The sequence below is a fragment of the Ranitomeya imitator genome, chromosome 10, assembly GCF_032444005.1.
Source record: "Ranitomeya imitator isolate aRanImi1 chromosome 10, aRanImi1.pri, whole genome shotgun sequence".
In the NCBI taxonomy this organism is placed as follows: Eukaryota; Metazoa; Chordata; class Amphibia; order Anura; family Dendrobatidae; genus Ranitomeya; species Ranitomeya imitator.
This window is the reverse complement of record NC_091291.1, coordinates 80,768,709-80,789,077: the sequence shown is the minus strand read 5'-3', so window position 1 is coordinate 80,789,077 and position 20,369 is coordinate 80,768,709. Positions and strand designations below refer to the sequence as shown.

The window sequence follows — 20,369 nt, the reverse complement described above, 5'->3', positions numbered from 1 at the left end:
ATAAACGTTATTGGGCTGACACAGACATTACCCGTGGCCCAGATAGTGATTTAACAATAGTTACCAGTAATGGTCAGCCTTTGCCACATGTGGGGTACAAGGAGGTCACCATTCAAGTGGGGCGGGTAGAATTGAAGGCCCAAGGACTGGTGATTGTTGATATTGACCGACGTGAATGTAACCCCCCGATGACCATAGGTACTAATGTCATAGAAAATTGTCTTGCAGAGGTTACTGTCTTGTTACAACAGGTGGCCGAAACTGCCGGTTCCAGTGAGCAACGTGTCCTGCAAAAAGAAATCAGAGCCCTGATGCAGAGACAACAGGAAAAATTGTCTGGTGGAGAAATTGGTCGTGTCACAGTGAGTGATCCGATCACCATTGCAGTACCCCCAGGAGCGAAATGTTGATATGGTGTCGGGCAGCAATAGGCCTTAGAGGTAAAGATTACCAGGCCCTGGTAGAACCGTATATATTCAGATAGTAGGCCCACAATCCTGACAGCCAGAAGGGTGGTTGATGTCCGCAAGGGGAGGGTACTGGTACGTGTTCTTAACTGTAGAGAGAAAGAGGTCCACCTTAACCAGATATGCCACACTTGCCAAACTACCGTTGATAATAATGTAATACAGGCAACAATATCCTTGGTCCCGTCCAACCAGGCAGAGGACAATGGCTCTGCAGGACCGTTAGAGGATTGGTGCCAGAAGTTACACGTGGGAACAGATTCTACCCCATCACACCAGAAACATGGGGCTTACCGGGTGGTCCATGAGTATGAGCGTGTATTCAGCAAACACCCACTAGATTTTGGGCAGGTAAAAGGGATTCAACATCATATCCCCACGGGAGGTCATCCGCCCATTAAGGAGAGGTACCGGCCTGTACCTCCAGCTCACTACCAGTGTGCCAAAAGTATGTTACGAAAGATGAAGGAGGCTGGGCTAATCAGAGATAGTTGTAGCCCCTTGGCCGCTCCACTAGTCCTCATCAGGAAAAAGGATGGCACAATGAGAATGTGTGCTGATTATAGGCAGATAAACAGCATTACACACAAAGATGCATACATGTTGCCCAGAATAGAAGAGTAATTAGCTGCTTTAAAATCTGCTTGAATCTCACCAGTGGGTACTGGCAGGTTTCCGTGGCAGAGGCGGATAAGGAAAAGACTGCCTTCACAACACCGATGGGTCTCTCTGAATTCAACTACATGCCATTCGGACTGTGCAACACACCAGGAACATTGCAGAGGATGCTTTCTTGGGCACAAGAATTTCGAAACTGTCTTGTTGTACCTGGACAATGTCATCATCTTCTCCAAGACTTATGAGGATCACCTGAAGCACCTGGCCGAGGTGTTCGAAGCTCTGTCCAACTTTGGCCTGAAGGTAAAACCATCCAAATGCCATCTGTTAAAGCCCAAAGTGCAGTACCTGGGCCATGTGGTAAGAGCTGAAGGAGTGGCACCAGACCCTGACAAGGTCACTGTGATCAAGGACTGGCCGAAGCCCAACAACATCCATGAAGTCCGGCAGTTCCTGACTTCACTAAGATAGCCGCACCACTGCAAGACCTGTTAGTGGGCCAATCCAAGAAAACCAAGGGTAAGAATACCCCTTTTGACTGGAATGACAGGCTGGAGGGATCCTTCACTTGGTTGAAGTTGGCTCTCACGGGAGATGAGGTACTGGCCTACCCTGAATATGACCAACCATTTTTGCTGTATACGGACGCCAGCAACTTGGGACTGAGAGCCTTGTTGTCCCAGATACTGAAAGGCAAAGAAAGAGTAATTGCCTACGCCAGCAGGAAGCTTCGTCCCACTGTAAGGAACCCCAAAACTACAGTTCCTTCATGCTGGAGTTCCTTGCCATAGTCTGGGCGGTAATAGAGCGCTTCAAACACTACCTGGCCTCAGCAAGATTCACAGTTTTCACAGACAACAACCCGCTGACACATCTGGAGATGGCAAAACTAGGTACCTTGGAGCAGCGATAGATGGCCCGGTTGTCCAACTATGAAATCACCATCAAGTACCGGGCAGGGCACAAAAATGCAGATGCAGATGAGTTGTCCTGGATGCCAAACTTAACAGAGGTGAGGGAAGATTTGGAATCACTTGAAGAGATTGAGTTACCAGCTTTCCATCACCCCGGGGCGACTCAGTATTCCCATTATGTGAGGGACAAGCGCAATAACAAGCAAGAAGTCATGCTGAACCCATTGCCCCACCATGGATGGGCAGAGACGCAGGATAGTGACCCAGTAGTCCGTCTGGTAAAAGAGCTGCTAGCACTAGCAGATTCACACCCTGGTCCAGATGCTCCACAAGAGACTCAACAGCTGTGGAAGGAGAAGGGCAAATTGTTTATCTACAACGGTAAGCTGTGCTGGAGGAATATTGATCCACGCACTCATGAGTTGGTCTGGCAGATAGTGGTCCCAAGACAAGATGAGCCAATGGTTCTGGAAGCATACGATGGAGCAGGACACTTTGGGTGGAAGAAGTTAGAGATCCTACTCCGTGGAAGGTTCTACTGGATTGGCGTGAGATAAGCCATTGAAAAGTGGTGCAGAGAGTGTGGCCCATGCAACCTGCGCAGTAAGGACCGTGACAGCTAGAGGGCTCCCCTACAGCCCATAGTCACCAAACAGCCACCGTGACATCCCCTTTAAGTGCAACCGGACCCGGTACTGAGTATCCCAATTGCGGTGGTGGGAGACTCACATGCCAAATTGAGGAGACTTTAAAGCCTTGTAATCAATGCTCCTCTGGGATATATGCAAATTGTCTCTTCAGAGAGGAAGAGGACTAGAACTCTAGTGCCATCTATTGGAAGTAGCAATCCTAAAAGACAATATAGAGCCTTAAACAAGCATTGTCACATAACATAGGATAAAAACCCAAATCTCAATTTGCAGGCAATGTGTTTTGGGGTACTGCCCCCCGTCAGTGCGAAGTGTGAGATGTGGTTTGGCTGTGTTAGAGACATCTGACTAGGATCCAAGGGGTAACGTTTCTCTTTGCAGAGAGTGACATGTCAAGTCTGTTTTAGGATCGCTACTTCCAATAGGTGGCACTAGAGTTCTAGTGCTCTTCCTCTCTGAAGAGACAATTGCATATTTTCCAGAGGAGCTTTGCAAGACTTAAAAGTCTCCTCACCTTGACATGTCACTCTCCGCAAGGTGAAATGTTACTTTGGATCCCGGTAAGACGCCTCTCACAAAGCCATACCACATCTCACACTTTGTACTGACGAGGGGCAGTACCCCGAAACACAGTGTCTGCAAATTGAGATTTTGGTTTTGGCTTTTATACTATATCATATGGCAAGGCTCATTTACTTTTAGGGTCACTACTCCCAATAGGTGGCACTAAAGTTCTAGTCCTCTTCCTCTCTGAAGAGACAATTAACACTGAAGATCTAACATTTTGATACAATCTAAAGTAGTTAGTGTACTGCTTGTATAACACTGTACATTTGTTGTTCCCACTAAATAACTCAACACAGCCATTAATATTTAAAAAGCTGGCAACAAAATTGAGTACACCCCTATGTGAAAATGGCCAAATTGTGCCCAAAGTGTCACTATTTTGTGTGGCCAAAATTATTTTCAAGCGCTGCCTTAACTCTCTTGGGCAAGGAGTTCACTAGAGCTTCACAGGTTGCCACTGGAATCCTCTTCCACTCCTGCATGATAACATGATGGTAGATGTTGGAGACCTTGCACTCTTCCATCTTCCATTTGAGGTTGCCCCACAGATGCTCAATAGGGTTTAGGTCTGGAGAAATGCTTGGCCAGTCCAGCACCTTTGCCCTCAGTTTCTTTATCAAAGCAAAGGTCATCTTGGAGGTCTGTTTGGGGTCATTATCAGTTGGAATACTGCCCTTTGGCACTTTTTCTGAAGGGAGGGGAGCATGCTCTGCTTCAATATGTCATAGTACACGTTGGCATTAATGGTTCCCTCAACGAACTGTAGCTCATCACAGCCGGAAGAACTCATGCAGCCTTAAACCATGACACTCCCACCACCATACTTGACTGTAGGCGAGACACACCAAAAGAACCAAATAAGCTTATCTTGGTCTCATCAGACCACAGGACATGTCCCAGAAATCCATGCTCCTAGTCTGCTTCACTTCAGCAAAGTGTTTCCAGGCTTTCTTGTGCATCATCTTTAGAAGAGGTTTCCTTTTGGGATGACAGCCATGCAAACCAATTTGATGCAGTGTGCTGCAAATGGTCTGAGCACTGACAGGCCGACCCCCACCCTTTAACCTCTGCAGCAATGCTGGAAGCATTCATACGACTTTTTTGAAAAGACAACCTCTGGATATGATTCTGAACTAGTCCACTTAACTTCTTTAGTCGACCATGCCAAAGACATTTTTGAGGGGAACCTGTCTTATTATATTGCTGTATGATCATGGCCACCGTTAGGTATCTCAGTTTCAAGGAGTTAACAATCTTCTTGCATAGGCCATCTTATTTGGAACAACAATTCTTTTTTTTCAGATCCTCAGATAAATTTTTACCATGAGGAGCCATGTCGAACATCGAGTAACCAGTATGAGAGACTGTGAGAGATATAACACCAAATTTACCACTCCTGCTTCCCATTCACATCTGATAACTTGTAACTTTCTAATTGGGCACAATTTGGACATTTTTACTTAGGGGTGTACTCACTATTTTTGGCTGTGTATGAGTTATTTAGAGGGCACATCAAATTTACACTGTTATACAAGTTGTACACTAGCTACTTTATATTGTATCAAAGTGTCATATATTCAGTGTTGTTCTATGTACAGTCATGGCCAAAAGTTTTGAGAATGACACTAAAATTATATTTTCACATGGTCTGCTGCCCTCTGGTTTTTATTAGTGTTTCTATGATGTTTATATCACATACAGAAATACCAATAGGTTATATTGACAGTTAGAATGAGTTAATGCAGCAAGTCAATATTTGCAATGTTGACCCTTCTTCTTCAAGACCTCTGCAATTCTCCCTGGCATGCTCTCAATCAACTTCTGGACCAAATCCTGACTGATAGCAGTCCATTCTTGCATAATCAATGCTTGCATTTTGCCAGAATTAGTTGGTTTTTGTTTGTCCACCCGTCTCTTGATGATTGACCACAAGTTCTCAATGGGATTAAGATATGGGGAGTTTCCAGGCCATGGACCCAAAATCTCTATGTTTTGTTCCATGAACCATTTAGTTATCACCTTTGCTTTATGGCAAGGTGCTCCATAATGCTGGAAAAGGCATTGTTGGGCGCCAAACTGCTCTTGGACGGTTGGGAGAAGTTGCTCTTGGAGGACATTCTGGTACCATTCTTTATTCATGGCTGTGTTTTTATGCAAGACTGTGAGTGAGCCGATTCCCTTGGCTGAGAAGCAACCCCACACATGAATGGTTTCAGGATGCTTTACAGTTGGCATGAGACAAGACTGGTGGTAGCGCTCACCTCTTCTTCTCCGAATAAGCTGTTTTCCAGATGTCCCAAACAATCAAAAAGGGGATTCATCAGAGAAAATGACTTTGCCCCAGTCCTCAGCAGTCCACTCCCTGTACCTTTTGCAGAGTATCAGTCGGTCCCTGATGTTTTTTCTGGAGAGAAGTGGCTTCTTTGCTGCCCTCCTTGAAACCAGGCCTTGCTCAAAGAGTCTCCACCTCGCAGTGCGTGCAGAAGCGCTCAAACCAGCCTGCTGCCATTCCTGAGCAAGCTCGGCACTGCTGGTAGTCCGATCCCGCAGCTGAAACAGTTTTAAGATACGTCCTGGCGCTTGCTGGTCTTTCTTGGGCGCCCTGGAGTCTTTTTGACAACAATGGAAGCTCTCTCCTTGAAGTTCTTGATGATGCGATAGATTGTTGACTGAGGTGCAATCTTTGTAGCTGCGATACTCTTCCCTGTTAGGCCATTTTTGTGCAGCGCAATGATGGCTGCACGTGTTTTTTTTAGAGATAACCATGGTTAACTGAAGAGAAACAATGATACCAAGCACCAGCCTCCTTTTAAAGTGTCCAGTGATGTCATTCTTACTTAATCATGACTGATTGATCGCCAGCCCTGTCCTCATCAACACCCACACCTGTGTTAATGGATCAATCACTAAAACGATGTTAGCTGCTCCTTTTAAGGCAGGACTGCAATGATGTTGAAATGTGTTTTGGGGGTTAAAGTTCATTTTCTGGGCAAATATTGACTTTGCAAGTACAGTAATTGCTGTTAAGCTGATCACTCTGACATTCAGGAGTATTTGCAAATTGCCATTAGAAAAAATGAAGCAGTAGACTTTGGAAAAATTAATATTTGTTTCATTCTCAAAATTTTTGTCCATGACTGTACAGATATAATCAAATATTTGAAAAAATGTGAAGGTTGTATTCATGGCCAAAAAGCTCTCTTTTAACCTTATCAGTCCACAGGACTTTTTTCCAAAAGGCATCAGGCTTGTTTAGATGTTCTTTTGCCTACTTTTAACACTGAATTTTATGGTAAGGACGCAGAAGAGGTTTCCTTCTGATGACTCTTCCATGAAGGCCAAATTTGTGCAGGCGTCTCTGAACAGTTGAACAATGGACCATAACTCCAGAGTATGGTAAATCTTTCTGAAAGTCTTTTTCAGTCAATCGGGGTTCTGATTTGCCTCTCTAGCAATCAGAAAGCTTCTCTCACTGAAATGTTGCTTTGGCTTCCAGAACTTATCTTGACCTCCATTGTTCCTGTTAACTGCCATTTCTTAATTACATTTCGAACTGAGGAAAGTGCAATTTGAAAACGCTTTGGTATCTTCTTATAGCATTCTCCTGCTTTGTGGGTCTCCACTAGTTCCATTTTCAGAGTGCTGGGCAGCTGCTTAGAAGAACCCATGGCTGCTGTTATTTGGCCAAGGTTAGAGGAGAGTGGGTTTTTATAAAACTGGGAAATTTGCATCACTTGGCCTTTCGTAACGATGAAACTAAACCAGCCTTAACTCTAGCAGGCTAATTAGGGTCTGAAACCTTGGTCAAAGTTATCTGAGCACACAAATCTCTAAAGGTGCCCAAACTTTTGCACCGGGCCATTTTGCTTTTTGTAATTTTTAAAATGAGAAAAACAACTATATATATATATATATATATATATATATATATATATATATATATATATATATATATATATATATATATTTATTTTTTGCCTAAAATACAGGTAATGTGTAATTTTTAACTTTAGGCCTTTTAGAGATCATTTTCATCTTCAACTTGCTTAGCTGTTCACAGTAACAGTAATTTTGACCAGGGGTGCCCAAACTTTTACATACAACTGTAAGAAACTTCAAGGGCACAGTAAGATTATGGAATGACATTGCGTTTATGGTTCTAGATTGTGGGGGCTCCCTAAATAGTCTGCAGGGATCTCTCTTCTCCCCCAATCATCCGGATCTCTATCCTGGGAAAACTGTGTGTCGATGGCTCATCTCTGTCCCTGATGGGCTAATCATTCAAATCCAGTTTCACAACTTCAGCTTAGAATCAGAAAAAGGATGCACGTTTGACTATGTGGAGGTCCATGACAGTGCTGGATTGGGAATTGCAAGTTTATTGGGAAGGTAAGCAGTTTTTTGCACTAAATTCAAGCATAATATCAACCTTGGGGTAAGAGTATGACATTTCAATCAGATTGAGCTAATTGTGGTCGGTTTTCTTCAGCCTGTGTCTACTTGTAACACATTCAGTTTCCATGTGATCTTTCCTATAAGGTTTGTCCAGTTTAGAAAACCAATGGTCAAAAACTGTTTTAGGGATTTAAAAGAGGTCCCCATATATTAGCCAAGTTAGGAGCGTCTACAATGAGTGTCTCTCCCGCTTTAGGAGACCCTCTGAGATGAAACTATGGAATGCTTCACCATGTTCAAGGCCAGGACATTTTCTTCCACTCCTTACCTTATATTGAAAAAAATTTCATAACCTCAAAATAACATTTTCACCGTTGTCCCACTTTCGAAAACAATTATTTTTATGTAAACACTTTTTTTTATTCTTTTTTTTTTTTTTTAGACAAGTGACGGGACTAGTGTCAGTGATTCGGACGCACAAGCTGCTTTTTTTTATTGTTTCTAATTTCATTCTGTATTTTTTTTTTCCTTTTTTTATATTCATTCATTTTTTTTTCACCCATTGTTAACCTCCATAAATTCATAAAATGAATTTGCTTTTAATCTTTTTTTTCCCAATTCACTGTGCTTTATAAGTGATGAGTCAACTTTATTTTTCGGGTTACTACAAAAACAATGGTACCAGATTTATACATGTGTTCTATATTTTGCTACTTTTGCACACTAAAATCATATTCTTTAGAAAATGTGTTTTTACGCTGTCATATTCTTGGAACTAGAGGTTCTTTCATTGTTCCATCAACAAAACTATGTAACGGATTATTTTTTGTGGGAGAAGAGATACAAGTTTTCTTTACATACCATTTTTTGTTTTCTTTTTATTCTTCTTTTTGTGTGGCAGTATGACAAGAAAAAAGCAATTTTGACTTGTTTTTTTTTTCTTACGGTGTTCAACTTATGGGATAAATAATCTGACAGTTTTTTTTACTTCGGGTTGTGTTTTTTTGTTTTTACATAAAAACTACATTTTTAATGGCAAAAATGTTTTCCGATGGCAAAATTGTTTTAATGGCAAAAAATGTTTATATTGATTTTTTTTACATAGTTCCACTATGGAACTTGGACTTTCATGGTCCGATCACTGATCTTATACGCTGCAATACTTATGTTTCGAAGTATATGAGAGATGGCAGTTGTACACTGACAGATGGTCTATTAGAAGATTCTTACGGCAGGGCCAAATAGACCACCATAGGGCAGACCACAAGGACTTTACTTGGCCTAAAGTTGTCATATCAACCATCAGCACCCTGTGATTGCATTATGGGGGTGCCGAGTCGGTTAATGAGGGGGCCCCTCCTTCTGATAGCCATCTAGATATTATTGAAGCAATTGGCAGCGGCGTCTAGATGTTATGTGCCCGTGATTGGTGCCATCACCGTTCATCGTCATTGCAGTGGCTATAATGGGGCAAAATCTACTTCTTTCCCATATGTTTTCTAGGTTCTGTGGATCTGACATCCCACCTACCCTTATCTCCTCTGGGGCACAGATGACAATTTTGTTTGTAGCAGATGAAGAAATTTCAGACATCGGATTCTTTGCTACGTATAAAGCTTTCAATGCTACAGAAAGTAAGTGACATCAAATATAACTCAAATCTTCCACTTAAGGGTTGTTGGTCCCCCTAAAAAGTGACAGGTTCTGAGGCAGCAAAGGTGAAGCTAGCAGAATAGATTTGGCTATCAACGGAGGCGGAACTAGAAAGGGAGGCAGATATCTGGTTAGCATATTTGTGGGGTGTATTGTATGATACCGCCAGGTAGTGACCAGATAATAGTAGATCAGTCCTACAGAGCCGCTCTGCAGACTATGCCGGTGGTTACAGTACAGCTAAATCCAGAGACTCACAGATGACTGTAAGGGTTCTCTCCCCTTTTCTTTCCCATTTGAACCAAAAAGTTTTAGGCTGCTTCTGTCCTTGTGGCTTGATTAAATCCATTATATTTTTCATTGTATCCAAACATGTAACCACATCACTGTAGAAGGTAATAGTTTTTGGGTTTACAAGTCCCAAATTTCCTATATTGTATAACTGGTGTTACTGTTTACAGGTGAATGGTGTTCATTGTCAAATATGACATATTGTAAGCCCCCAAACATCCTGGGTACTACCCTTGTCATCTTTGCCATGCTGCCTCGTTCTCATTCACACTGCTCACTGTACAACCATCCTTCTTATACAATTTGCCCCGTATCCCCATTCTTGTCAAACAGCCTGTATCCAAGCCTTCCTCTGTCTCACAGAGACTGTCCTCCATGCTGTCTCCTTTCGCACTTAAAAACACATTCTGATCCCTCCTCTGTTTCACACAGATTGCTCCCCATGGCCCTTCTCTCTCAGACAGCTCCACATGTCGCTTCTCTCTCAGACAGCTCCCCATGCCCCTTCTCTCTGACTGCTCCCCATGCCCCTTCTCTCAGATTGCTCCCCATACCCCTTGTCATACACTGCTCCCCATGTCCCTTCTCTCTCAGACAGCTCCCCATGCCCCTTCTCTCAGATTGCTCCTGGAGCGCCCCCAGACACAGGGCCACGAGTTCTCGGTACCGGGCCTCTTTGGTTCGGTTCTGAGGCTGTCACAGTGGCTAGACCCGGTCCGTGACCCTGCTAAGGGGCGTCCAATAAAAGGGGATAGGAGTCTGTCAAGGTTTTGTGATGCCACCTGTGGTGTTCGGTCAGGGTGACCGACGCTGCTGTGGGGTCCGCTCGGGGTGATGGAATGGCAGCTAGATGGTATACCTTCCCACAGGTGAAGTATGTCCCCAGGGCTTCCCAGTAAGGTCTATGGTGATGGTATGAGGTGCAGTCAATAACGAGGACACAAGGTTGCAGTCTCTTTACCTCTTTACTGAAGACTTCAGGATCCTCAATCCAGAGCACAGTTAAGACCGGCCCGTCCGATGGGCACATCCAGAATTCCCTTTGCAGGTGGAAATCGTTGCCTACCAATAGCGCCTGTGTGTTGTAGTGCTACCCTGCTGAGCAGTCGGAATAGTCCTCACAACTTCTGTTCTTGTTCGTTCGTTCTTTCTAATTCGTTCCAGATCTTTCTAGTTCAACGTCCCCCAGGTATGTTATGGCTAGGACGCACCCGTATGACGGGAAGGCCTGGAGTTCTTCCGGGACCCTAGAGACGCCCCTCTCCCACAGTTGCCCCCTATGTCTTCGTAGGTGTTTAGGTGAGACAGCCAACCTATAATTAACTGTCTTGCGGAGTTTGAAGTAAAGCGTAGAGTCAGTTACTCCCTCGGTGTTCCGGCCACCGGCTACGCGCCTCAGTAGGATGTTGCCTCGGTCTCACGGCTCGTCTCCTACTGGCTCTCCTTTGTGCTTGATCTCGTTTCTCACTGTTCCACAATATCCTTCGCTTCGTGTCTCTTTCTTAGGATACCGCCGCGGGGTGTGCAGGCGTGGTTCCGTAACATTCTATTCTGGTCGCTAGGTGCCTGACAGGTTCCCACGCCTGACAGGGACCCCCCTGTGTCTTCTCCCTGCAACACCCCCTGCCATGGGATGTTGCCTGAATCCAACCCAGTCAGCTTCTGACTAACTTCCTATCCAACCCCTAGTTTTACCAGTGTGAGGAGTGGCCCAATAAATAAAGCCCTTTGCTCCCCCTAGTGGCCGGAGTGTGAAGTGTAATGTGTTCTGGTGATACCTGGTCAGTAGAATTCCTTCAGTGCCATCAGACGTACCATTACTCCCCTTAGCGGCAGAGTGTCATACTGCAACGACCAGATCTCTGGGGCGCTGCACTCCCCATACCCCTTCTCATATACTGCTCTCCATACCCCTTCTTTCTCAGACTGCTCCCCATGTCCCTTCACTCTGACTGCTCCCCATGCCCCTTCTCTCAGAATGCTCCCCATACCCCTTCTCATACACTGCTCCCCATACCCCTTCTCTCTCAGACAGCTCCCCATGTCCCTTCTCTCTGACTGCTCCCCATGCCCCTTCTCTCTCAGACTGCTCCCCATGTCCCTTCTTTCTGACTGCTCCCCATGCCCCTTCTCTCAGACAGCTCCCCATGCCCCTTCTCTCTGACTGCTCCCCATACCCCTTCTCTCAGAATGCTCCCCATACCCCTTCTCTCTCAGACAGCTCCACATGCCACTTCTCTCAGATTGCTCCTCCTACACATTCTCTTCAGCTGCTCTTTATGTCCCTTTACTCTTAGACTGCTCCCTGTGTCCCTTCTCTTTCAGACTGCTCCCCATACCCATTTTCTTAGACTGCTCCTCATGCCTCTTCTCTCTCAAACTCCTTTCCATGTCTCTTCTCTCTCAGATTGCTCTCCATGCCCCTTCTTTGTCAGACTGCTCCCCATGACCCTTCTCTTAGACTGCCCTCCATGTTCCTTCTCTCTCAGACTGCATCCCATGCCACTTCTCTCAGACTGCTCTCTATGTCCTTTCTCTCTCAGACTGCTTCCCATGTTTCTTCTCTCAGACTGGTCCCCATGCCCTTCTCTCTCAGACTGATACTCATGCACCTTCTCTCTCACACTGCCACCCATGCCCATTCTCTCTGACTGCTCCCCATGCCACTTCTATCTCATACTTCTCCCCATGCCCTTTCTCTCTCACACTTGCTGCTCATGCCCCTTCTCTCTCATACTACTTCCAATGCCCCTTCTCTCAGACTGGATCGCCCCCAGACACAGGGCCACAGGTCACTCGGTACCGGTCCTTTCTGTCTCAGTTCTGGGGTTGTCACGGTGGCTGGACCCGGTCCGTGACCCTGCTAAGGGGCGTCCAATAAAAGGTGATAGGAGTCTGTCAAGGTTTTGTGACGCCACCTGTGGTGTTCGGTCAGGATGACCGACGCTGCTTGGGGTCCGCTGGGGTGATGGAATGGCAGCTAGATGGTATACCTTCCCACAGGTGAAGTATGTCCCCAGGGCTTCCCAGTGATGTAGATGGCAATGGTGTGAGGTGCAGACACTAACGAGGACACAAGTTTGCAGTCTCTTTACCTCTTTACTGAAGATTTCAGGATCCTCAATCCAGGGCACTGTCAAAAGGGCTGTCTGAGACCGGCCGGTCCGAAGGCACATCCAGAGTTCCCTTAGCAGGTGGAAATCAGTGTCTACCCACTAGCGCCTTTGTGTTGTAGAGCTTCCCCGCTGAGCATTCAGGATAGTCCTCACAACTTCTGTTCTCGTTCTTTCTAGATCTTTCTCTTCTCCGTCCCCCAGGTATGTTATGGCTAGGACGCACCTTTATGACAGGTAGGCTTGGAGTTATTCTGGAACCCTAGTGTCAGGTACCTGCCAGATTTCCCAGTTCTGACAGGTCCTCCCTGGAGCTCTCCCAGGCTTCGTTCTGACTAACTTCCTGTCCAACCCCTAGTTTTACCAATGTGAGAAGTGGCCCAATAAATAAAGCCTTTTACTCCCCCTAGTGGCCGGAGTGTGAAGTGTAGTGTATGCTTGGTGATACCTGGTCAGTAGAACTCCTTTAGTTCAGTCAGACGTACCATCACTCCCCTTAGTGGCAGAGCGACGTTACTGCAACGACCAGATCTCTGGGGCGCTGTAAGACCATTCCTCATGCCCCTACTCTCAGACTGCTCCCCATGTCCCTTCTCTCTCAGACTACTCCCCATGTCCCTTCTCTCAGACAGCTCCCCATGCCCCTTCTTTTAAACTGCTTCCCTTGTCCCTTGTCTCTCAGAATGCTATACATATTTCTCTCAGATTGTTCCCTTCTCTCAGGCTGCTCCCTATGCATCTTCTCTCATACTGCTCCCGATACCCCGTCTCTCAGACTGCTCCCTATGCCCCTTCTCTCAAACTGTTCACCATGCCCTTTCTCTCTGACTGCTCCCCATGTCTTGCTTCTAAGACTGCTCCCCATGTTCCTTCTCTCAGACTGCTCCCCATGTTCCTTCTCTCAGACTGCGCCCCATGTTCCTTCTTTCAGACTGCGCCCCATGTTCCTTCTCTCAGACTGCTCCTCATGTCCCTTCTCCCTCAGACTGCTCCCCATGTTCCTTCTCTCAGACTGCGCCCCATGTTCCTTCTTTCAGACTGCGCCCCATGTCCCTTCTCTCTCAGACTGCTCCTCATGTCCCTTCTCTCTCAGACTGCTCCTCATGTCCCTTCTCCCTCAGACTGCTCCCCATGTTCCTTCTCTCAGACTGCGCCCCATGTTCCTTCTTTCAGACTGCTCCTCATGTCCCTTCTCTCTCAGACTGCTCCTCATGTCCCTTCTCTCTCAGACTGCTCCTCATGTCCCTTCTCTCTCAGACTGCCAATCATGTCCCTTCTCTCAGACTGCTTCCCTTGTCCCTTCTTTCTCAGGCTGCTCCCTGTTTGCCTCCTCTCAAACTTCTTCCTATTCCCCTTCTCTCTCAGACTGTTAATCATGTCCCTTCTCTCAGACTGCTCCCCATGTCCCTTCTCTTGTAGACTGTTCCCCATGCCTTTTTCTTTCAGACTGTTCCCCATGTCTCTCTTCTCAGACTGCTCCCCATGTCCCTTCTCTTGTAGACTGTTCCCCATGTCCGTTCTCTCTCAGACTGTTCCCCATGTCTCTCCTCTCAGACTGTTCCCCATGTCTCTTCTCTCAGACTGCTTCCCAGGTCCCTTCTGTCTCAGATTGCTCCCCATGACCTCTCTCTCATGGACTGCATCCCATAACCCTCCTTCCCATTGCCACTTATTGTCTGCTCCTCATGACCCTTTTTCCTTCACAGACTCATAATGTTTCAGAGAAAAGTATACTGTAAAAGCCACCAGGGGCCAAGCCACACAGGAGACTGGTTGCCGGCTTTCCCCTGCCCAGTGTCCAGGACTGACTGATCTCTCACTACTGCAGCATTCCAGTCAAACACCCATGGCTGAAATGATACAACCAGTGTCCATGGAACGGGCAGCACGTGTTCACTGCCAGGTTTCCTTTAAGAGTATGTGCACACGTTGCAGATTTCCTGCGGATCCACAGTGTTTTTTCCGTGCAGAAATGCTGCAGATCCGCAAGTGATTTACAATACAATGCAAATCAATGGCAAATAAAAATGCTGTGCTAATGGTGCAGAAAAATCTGCACGGAAAACGCAGCAGATTCAAAAAAGGAGCACGGCACTTCTTTTTGCAGATCTGCTGCGTTTCTGCACCCATTCCATAATAGAAATCCGCAGGGGTAAAGGAAGAAATCCGCACAAAAATCTGCAACTTGTGCACATACCAAAAAAAGCACAGATTCTGACCTGCGTTTTCTGCCAAGAAATGCAGAATCTGCACAGAAAATTCCACAGTCAAATCTGCAACGTGTGCATATAGCTTAAATAGTCCACTAGTGTTTTAGTCTGGTCATGTTGCCTTCCCCTTCATGCTTCTCTCCATTGTGGTGCAGGACTTTTTTTCAAGTATCTATAACGTGAACAAAGGTCCTGGCCTCTTTTTGTCATGGTTTTGCAACAATTTGCACAAAATCCAGGCAAAAATATGGCAGTTGTGCTGAGAAAACACATTTCTGGCTCAGAGGACCAATTATCAGATCATTCCAGCTGCTAAATACAGTGGTGGGTTGGTTCCCTTGCCCCAATACACCCTTGGGTACCTGATAAATGATTATACTTGTGGATCAAGGCTTTTCCCCTTGTATGTTTTGTCACAGGAGTGGGGCACATATATTAAGGCTAGAGTGCAAGTATTATAAACTGGTCTATGATGAATTCCGCAATAAAGATCACCCGTATTGGGAAATACAGCACAAAATCAATTAGAAAATAAATCTTACTAAGTTACAGACCTTTTTTGTGGTGGTGGACCTTCGTACATATGGGGCTCATGTAGAATACCATTTTTTTCTAAAATGTAATTATTTCAGATTTCTAAATGTAGTAAATATTCCTCCATCAGATGAATGTGGTTCCCTGGAGCTGAGGTGTGACGATGGGAAGTGTCTACCTCTGCAGTGGGCCTGTGATGGATGGCTGGACTGTTCTGATGGAAAAGATGAGCAGGGCTGTCTTCTGGTACCAGATCCTGAACCAGGTGATTTCTCCCCATTCTATTAAGCATTCCCATGTCTTTGAGCTGCTGCTAGTTTACTCTCCCCCCATCTTCATCAGTCGTGGGAGAGTCAGGGGTCCCCAATACACATTAAATGGTCAGCCCATCCATGGTCAGCCCATCCCGAACAAAAGTTGAAGTTTCAGTCGACGTTCACTAATTTGTATGAGGGCCGTTTCTCAAACATGCTATGTAGAAAGTTTATTTGTGAATATTCCCTTGTTGTATTATGTAACTTGTTGGGTAGAGCTGCGAATACAGAGGAAGGAGAAGACCTCCAATCAATAGGGCTTTGTTTTACACTATTGGTCCCATTATTTGATATTTGGGGTTAGTCGTCACCATCGTCTCTCCTGGGCACACCTGTGCTTGTGAGAACCACCTACTGGTACAGCTCTTCTAAGCGTCCATTCAGGCATAGCCAGGCCTCCCAGCCAACCATTCCACCATGGACTTATCCATAACTTTCTCTTTACACCTCCTCAAGTGTCAGAGGTTTCCCTTTCAGAATCTCTTAGACGGGGTACCAGGTTCCCAACATCTGCAGCATTCAAGCAGTCTCTTGTCTCATGCAGCAACCACTGTCTCTCTGGTCCCACACACACACTGGTCTGGAGGAAACCTTTGTTCGGCAGCCAAACTTCACTGTGCCTTAGTTTCACCTTTTCAGCAGCCAGTTTTCTATGTCCATTACATCTGCAACAGCTCATATGTACCCTACGTTGTCTCAGTATCATCAGATCACTCACAGAGAATCCTGCCTGGGGTCACCAACCAGATGCCAAGGAGCCACCCATGCGCTCCCATCACTCAATCCACTTCACTGTGTTTCCAAAACAACACCCACAACATGTTGGCGTAATAAAGTTAGTAAAAATGAATTAGAAAGAATACAGACTAGTGCCAACATGGCAGATCAGTAAAAAGCCATGTAACTGTCATACAGTACAGGGACAACCACCAGAGGGCGAGGAGGGGAGGTAACAGGAGCTCACCTCAAGCGAATACCTGCAGAGCTGAGCAAACACCGCTAGGGGGCAGTAGAGAAAGGTCATACAAGCTAAGGGTACCGTCACACTATACGATTTACCTACGATCACGACCAGCGATATGACCTGGCCGTGATCGTAGGTAAATCGTAGTGTGGTCGCTGGGGAGCTGTCACACAGACAGCTCTCCAGCGACCAACGATGCCGAGGTCCCTGGGTAACCAGGGTAAACATCGGGTAACTAAGCGCAGGACCGCGCTTAGTTACCCGATGTTTACCCTGGTTACAAGCGTTAAACTAAAAAAAAAAACAAACAGCACATACTTACATTCTGGTGTCCGTCAGGTCCCTTGCAGTCTGCTTCCCGCACTCAGTGACTGCCGGCCGTAAAGTGAAAGTGAAAGCACAGCCGCTGTGCTCTGCTTTCACTTTACGGCCGGCAGTCACAGTGCGGGAAGCAGAGACGGCAAGGGACCTGACGGACACCAGAATGTAAGTATGTGCTGTTTGTTTGTTTTTTAGTTTAACGCTTGTAACCAGGGTAAACATCGGGTAACTAAGCGCGGTCCTGCGCTTAGTTACCCGATGTTTACCCTGGTTACAAGCGAACGCATCGCTGGATCGCATTGCTAGATCGCTAGATCGGTGTCACACACACCGATCTAGCGATGACAGCGGGAGATCCAGCGATGAAAGAAAGTTCCATACGATCTGCTACGACGTACGATTCTCAGCAGGATCCCTGATCGCTGCTGCGTGTCAGACACAGCGATATCGTAACGATATCGCTGGAACGTCACGAATCGTACCGTCGTAGCGATCGAAATGTTATAGTGTGACGGTACCCTTAGTCAGCAACAGCCAGGAACGCGGTGTCAGAGGGGCAGGCAGGAGCAAAGTCTGAAGCAAGCCTGGGGTCAAAAAGCCAGTCAGGAGCACGGTAACAAGAGGACGAGACGAAAGCACAGCCAGAAACACACCAAAGGTCAGAGCCAGACAGATCAATCCAAAACAGGAACGGAAGACGGAAGAGCAGGTCAGAAGTCAAGCAGAGAAGATTAACCTCCACCTGACCAAGTCGGAAAGCCGAAAGCAAACCGCGACCAGGATTATGACAGTAACGTTAGTCATGGCAATCCAATCCAACAACATGGCGACAGTCTATGTATTTTGCTCATTTATTTAGCACCATCATATTCCACAGCGCTTTACAGACATCATCGTCATTGTCCCCATTGGGGCTCACAATAGATTCCTTATCAGTATGTGTTTTGAGTGTGGAACTTGGAGAACCTGAAGGACACCCACAGAAACACGGGAAGAACATACAAACTCCTTGCACATGTCCTTTTTAACTTTCCATAAATCAATAGTGCATGTGAAAACAAGAAACCTTGTAATATTTCTTATCAGAGCCATTTACTCTTTTCTACGCCAGGACTGATCATTCATTATAAAAATTCTTAATGTATGGATAAAATCTGTTTTCAATGCACACATATTTTTCCATCACTGAGATAGATGACAGTTGGTGCTCATAAAGTTCTATGGAACTTGCAGTAGAATGTCTTCTGGTCTAGCTCCTCCCTCCTACTCTGCATAGCATTTTAAAAGCACCAACTGTAATGTCCTCATCTCATTAATATGAAAATGTTTCTATACTGAATACAGATTTTACGCATAAATTGAGATTGAAAATCAGTCCAGGGGAAGAAGGAATCAAATTTCTTTGATAAAAAATATTACAAAGTTGCTTATTTTTATATTTATTATTGATTTATTATATAAAAAATGAATTGACAGTTCCTCTTTAAGTCAACCACTAGTAATATTGGAGCGCCCCCAAACGCAAGGCCGCGGGTGTCTCGGTACCGGTCCTCTGCTGGCTCAGTTCTGGGGATGTCACGGTGGCTGGACCGGTCCGTGACCCTGCTAAGGGGCGCCCAATGAAAGGTGATACGAGTCTGTCAAGGTTTAGTGACGCCACCTGTGGTATTCGGTCAGGGTGACCGACGCTGCTTGGGGTCCACTGGGGTGATGTGATGGCAGCTGGATGGTGAACCTTCCCACAGGTGAAGTATGTCCCCAGGGCTTCCCAGTGAAGTGGATGGTGATGGTGTGAGGTGCAGGCAATAACGAGGACACAAGGTTGCAGTCTCTTTACCTCTTTACTGAAGACTTCAGGATCCTCAATCCAGAGCACCATTAGCAGGGCTATCTGAGACCGGCCGGTCCGATGGGCACATCCAGAGTTCCCTTTACAGGTGGAAATCGTTGCCTACCACTAGCGCCTGTGTGTTGTAGTGCTTCCCTGCTGAGCATTCGGGATAGTCCTCACAACTGCTGCTCTCGTTTGTTCTAATTCGTTCCAGTTCTTTCTAGTTCTCCGTCCCCCAGGTATGTTATGGCTAGGACGCACCCGTTTGACGGGTAGGCTTGGAGCTCTTCCGGGACCCTAGAGACGCCCCTCTCCACGCGTTGCCCCCTATGTCTGCTTAGGTGATGTAAGGTAGACAGCCAACCTATAATTAACTGTCCTGCGGAGTTTGAAGTAAGGCATAGAGTCAGTTACTTCCTTGGTGTTCCGGCCACCGGCTACGCGCCTCAGTAGGATGTTGCCGTTCTCCGGGCACGACTCCTACTGGCTCTCCTTTGTGCTTGATCTCGTTTCTCACTGTCCACAATATCCTTCGCTTCGTGTCTCTTTCTTAGGATACCGCCGCGGGTAGTGCAGGCGCGGTTCCGTAACATTCTGTTCTGGTCGCTAGGTACCTGCCAGGTTCCCACGCCTGACAGGGACCCCCCTGTGTCTTCTCCCTGTAACACCCCCTGCCACGGGATGTTGCCAGAATCCAACCCAGTCAGCTTCTGACTAACTTCCTATCCAGCCCCTAGTTTTACCAGTGTGAGGAGTGGCCTAATAAATAAAACCTTTTGCTCCCCCTGGTGGCTGGAGTGTGAAGTGTAATGTGTGCTGGTGATACCTGGTCAGATGAACTCCTTTAGTGCAATCAGACGTACCATCACTCCCCTTAGTGGCAGAGCGACGTTACTGCAACGGCCAGATCTCTGGGGCGCTGCAATATACTGTATGTAAACATGATTTTTTTTCCTTGTCAGAGGTGTCTGTACCCGCTAAACGATATGGGCTGTATTACCAATTTTTAATTTCTGTTTCTTTTCATCTAAAATTAAAAAGGAAGCAACTTTGATAACGACCTTCATTAAAATGGTCCTACAAATTTGCAGATACAGCTCCCATACAGATTTATGTGTTTCCATGGTTACAAACAAATCCTACACATCTGTAGGTTAACAAGAAGAGTTGGCAGACGAACGGGGAACAGTATATGACTACAGTCATGGGCATAGGTGCCCAATTTAGGAGATTTTGCCAGAATCCTGGTGCAAAACTCCATGAAATTTAACAAAATTTTTGTGTAACTCAAAATTGTGAGACTTGACGTTTTTATTCCAGTCCTGGCCAACTCTGATAAAACACCAATGTTAATGAATCAGAGTCTGATTGTATAGTCATTGATACCCATCTGATACACTTTAATTGTAGCTGTGTGCGCATAATGGAAATAAAGGGAATTTATCACCAAGTTTTGCTGCCCCATCTGAGAGCAGCATTATGCAGGGGCAGAGATCCCAATTACAGGGTAATCTGTGCATAGGCAGA

General features: G+C 46.0%; 1 protein-coding gene across 3 annotated transcripts in view; it reads left to right on the top strand.

Moving 5' to 3' along the window:
• MFRP (membrane frizzled-related protein) overlaps nt 1-20,369 on the top strand; it is a 104,811-nt gene that overhangs the window by 77,876 nt on the left and 6,566 nt on the right. For all 3 annotated transcript variants that reach the window (XM_069741235.1, XM_069741234.1, XM_069741236.1), the window contains 3 exons: nt 7,380-7,605; nt 9,115-9,245; nt 15,543-15,677. In XM_069741235.1, the coding sequence (XP_069597336.1) occupies nt 7,380-7,605; nt 9,115-9,245; nt 15,543-15,677 (492 nt within the window). The remainder of the gene's footprint in view (nt 1-7,379; nt 7,606-9,114; nt 9,246-15,542; nt 15,678-20,369) is intronic.